Source organism: Trypanosoma cruzi, genomic scaffold, assembly GCF_000209065.1.
Source record: "Trypanosoma cruzi strain CL Brener 1047053513199 genomic scaffold, whole genome shotgun sequence".
Lineage (NCBI taxonomy): Eukaryota > Euglenozoa > Kinetoplastea > Trypanosomatida > Trypanosomatidae > Trypanosoma > Trypanosoma cruzi.
In genome coordinates this window covers 1-1,873 of record NW_001849050.1, presented here as the reverse complement: position 1 = coordinate 1,873, position 1,873 = coordinate 1, and the positions used below count along the sequence as shown (strand labels likewise).

Sequence of the window (1,873 nt, the reverse complement as noted above, 5' to 3'; positions counted from 1 at the left end):
CGCGACTTGCCAGAATGCCTTGCGCATGCGACGGGCCGGCACTCATCTTCTGCTCCGCAGGCGGGGACCAGTTGGCTTCAGCCGGTGGAGTCGCAGGCATCCCGCCGCGATTTCCTGGCGAGGTCCGTCGGGCACGTGGACACGTCGCTGGACACGCGGCTACGGAGTTTAGCAGCGAAGGTGGATTATGCGGTGGAGGCAATGCTCTTCGCAAGAGATTACGCTCTTCGGAGGCCACGACGAGAAGAAGAAGAAGAGCAGCAGCAGCAGCAACAACAACACCTGACCTCTACCTCACCGCTTAGGGATGAAACTTCCCGTGGGAGAGACCGCCGCCTTGCCGCGGAGTGCGTCGTGAAGCTGATGGAAGCCGTGACTCTGCTGAACGATGCATTGCAGACTGTCGAGCCGATCACTTCAGGGGATGCCACCGGCGTTGTGGGCCATGAGAAGAACTGCCGACTCGCGAAGCACCTGAGGAAGCAGCGGGATATGCTGCACCTTCTGCTGGAGGAGATGCGGGATGTGGACACGTCGGGGCGGCGGCGTATGGCCTCTGCGGCCGTCCTTCTGTGTGACCCTCTCACTGAGCCTCTTGCGACCGCCGTAGCGGAGCGGCTGGGCACGGTGTTGGAGCGTCTTCAACGCGGGGAGCCGTCTCGCACGAGCCATTCAACTGGCCACGCTGGCGGTGACGCTGGGGTTCTAAAGGGCGACAAGATCACTTCCTTCACATCGCCCCCACCTCGGATTCCTCGAGGAGTAAAAAAAGATGATGATTGTGAAGTGGCAGCGAACGGTAGCGCCACGCGTCAAGTTTACTTGAATGGAGGAATCCGTGGGCCAATCCCACGCCACACATTTGGTTTTACTGGGGGGCGCCTACAGGTGTCAAACAACGGCACACGTCTGCAGCGCCTGTTGCTTCCAAGTTTATTGGACACCATGACGGTCTCCGCGCTCGGGGCACTGGACCACCGAACAGTTCTCACTGCGCAGCAGTCTGCTGCTCCGTCGTGTTTCGAGTACACAATACGGGTGTGTATGCATTGCGATGGTCTGCTTGTAGGGTTTGCTGACCGCTATCTGCCTCTGGAGGGGTTTGGTCCGGCGCAGAACTCATTGCGGTACACAAACTGCTACTATCTGCATTTGGGCCGCGGCACTTTATTTTGTCCGGCGCAGGGGATGGTGGACGTGCCTTACCCTGCGTTTCAGCGCGCTGCTCCTGGCATCACCACGAAGGAACCGCTGAGTCACTGTAACAACAACAAGGATGGCGCAACTACTAATAATACTACTAATACAAATAATAATACAGCTGCTGTGCGTATCGGTGAGGAGATCAGCTGCTCTCTTGACACGGTGACGCGGACGATACGGTTCCGTCGGGACGATGTTGACTGTGGCGTTGCCTTTGAGCGTGTCAGCCTGAATCGATCGCTTTTTCCTGCTTTTGAGGTGAACTCACGGGGCTGTACGATAGAGTTCGTATGAGTGGAGAGGAGAAGGGGGGTAAAAGGCGGGATGGATGGAAAAGCACTGCTGGATTCCTTTTGTTTTTGGGTTCCTCTTTTTTTTTTACGACTTCTCTTTCTTACTTCATTTTTCTCTCTGTACATTATTTCTCTTTGGCGTAATGGGAGGCACTGAGGGATGAATTGAGAGGATTTCAAGCCACAGACGACGGATTTAAAAAGGTAGTGTGAGGGAAGATCTCTTTGCGACTGGATCCTTTTTTTTTTCTTTTTTGTACTTTTTTTTGTTTCTTCTTTTTTTCTTTTGGCTTGCAGCAGGATGACTGCATCGGTGCCGTTTTCTTCTCTCTGTCTTTCTTAGTGCACGTGTGTTGTGCGTGTTCCGGATGGCCCGA

At 54.8% G+C, this 1,873-nt stretch overlaps 1 protein-coding gene across 1 annotated transcript, besides 2 other annotated features; it reads left to right on the top strand.

Annotated features, from left to right (window-relative positions):
* On the top strand, positions 1-1,497 carry Tc00.1047053507239.10 (hypothetical protein, conserved; the record flags this gene model as incomplete). Its single annotated transcript, XM_797453.1, has 1 exon — positions 1-1,497. A coding segment is annotated over one exon (1,497 nt), but the record flags the coding sequence as incomplete, so codon positions are not given.
* Positions 1-1,873: a sequence feature (areas not merged during assembly with more than two copies in the genome that could not be assigned to a particular haplotype).
* Positions 1,736-1,784: a sequence feature (A-rich).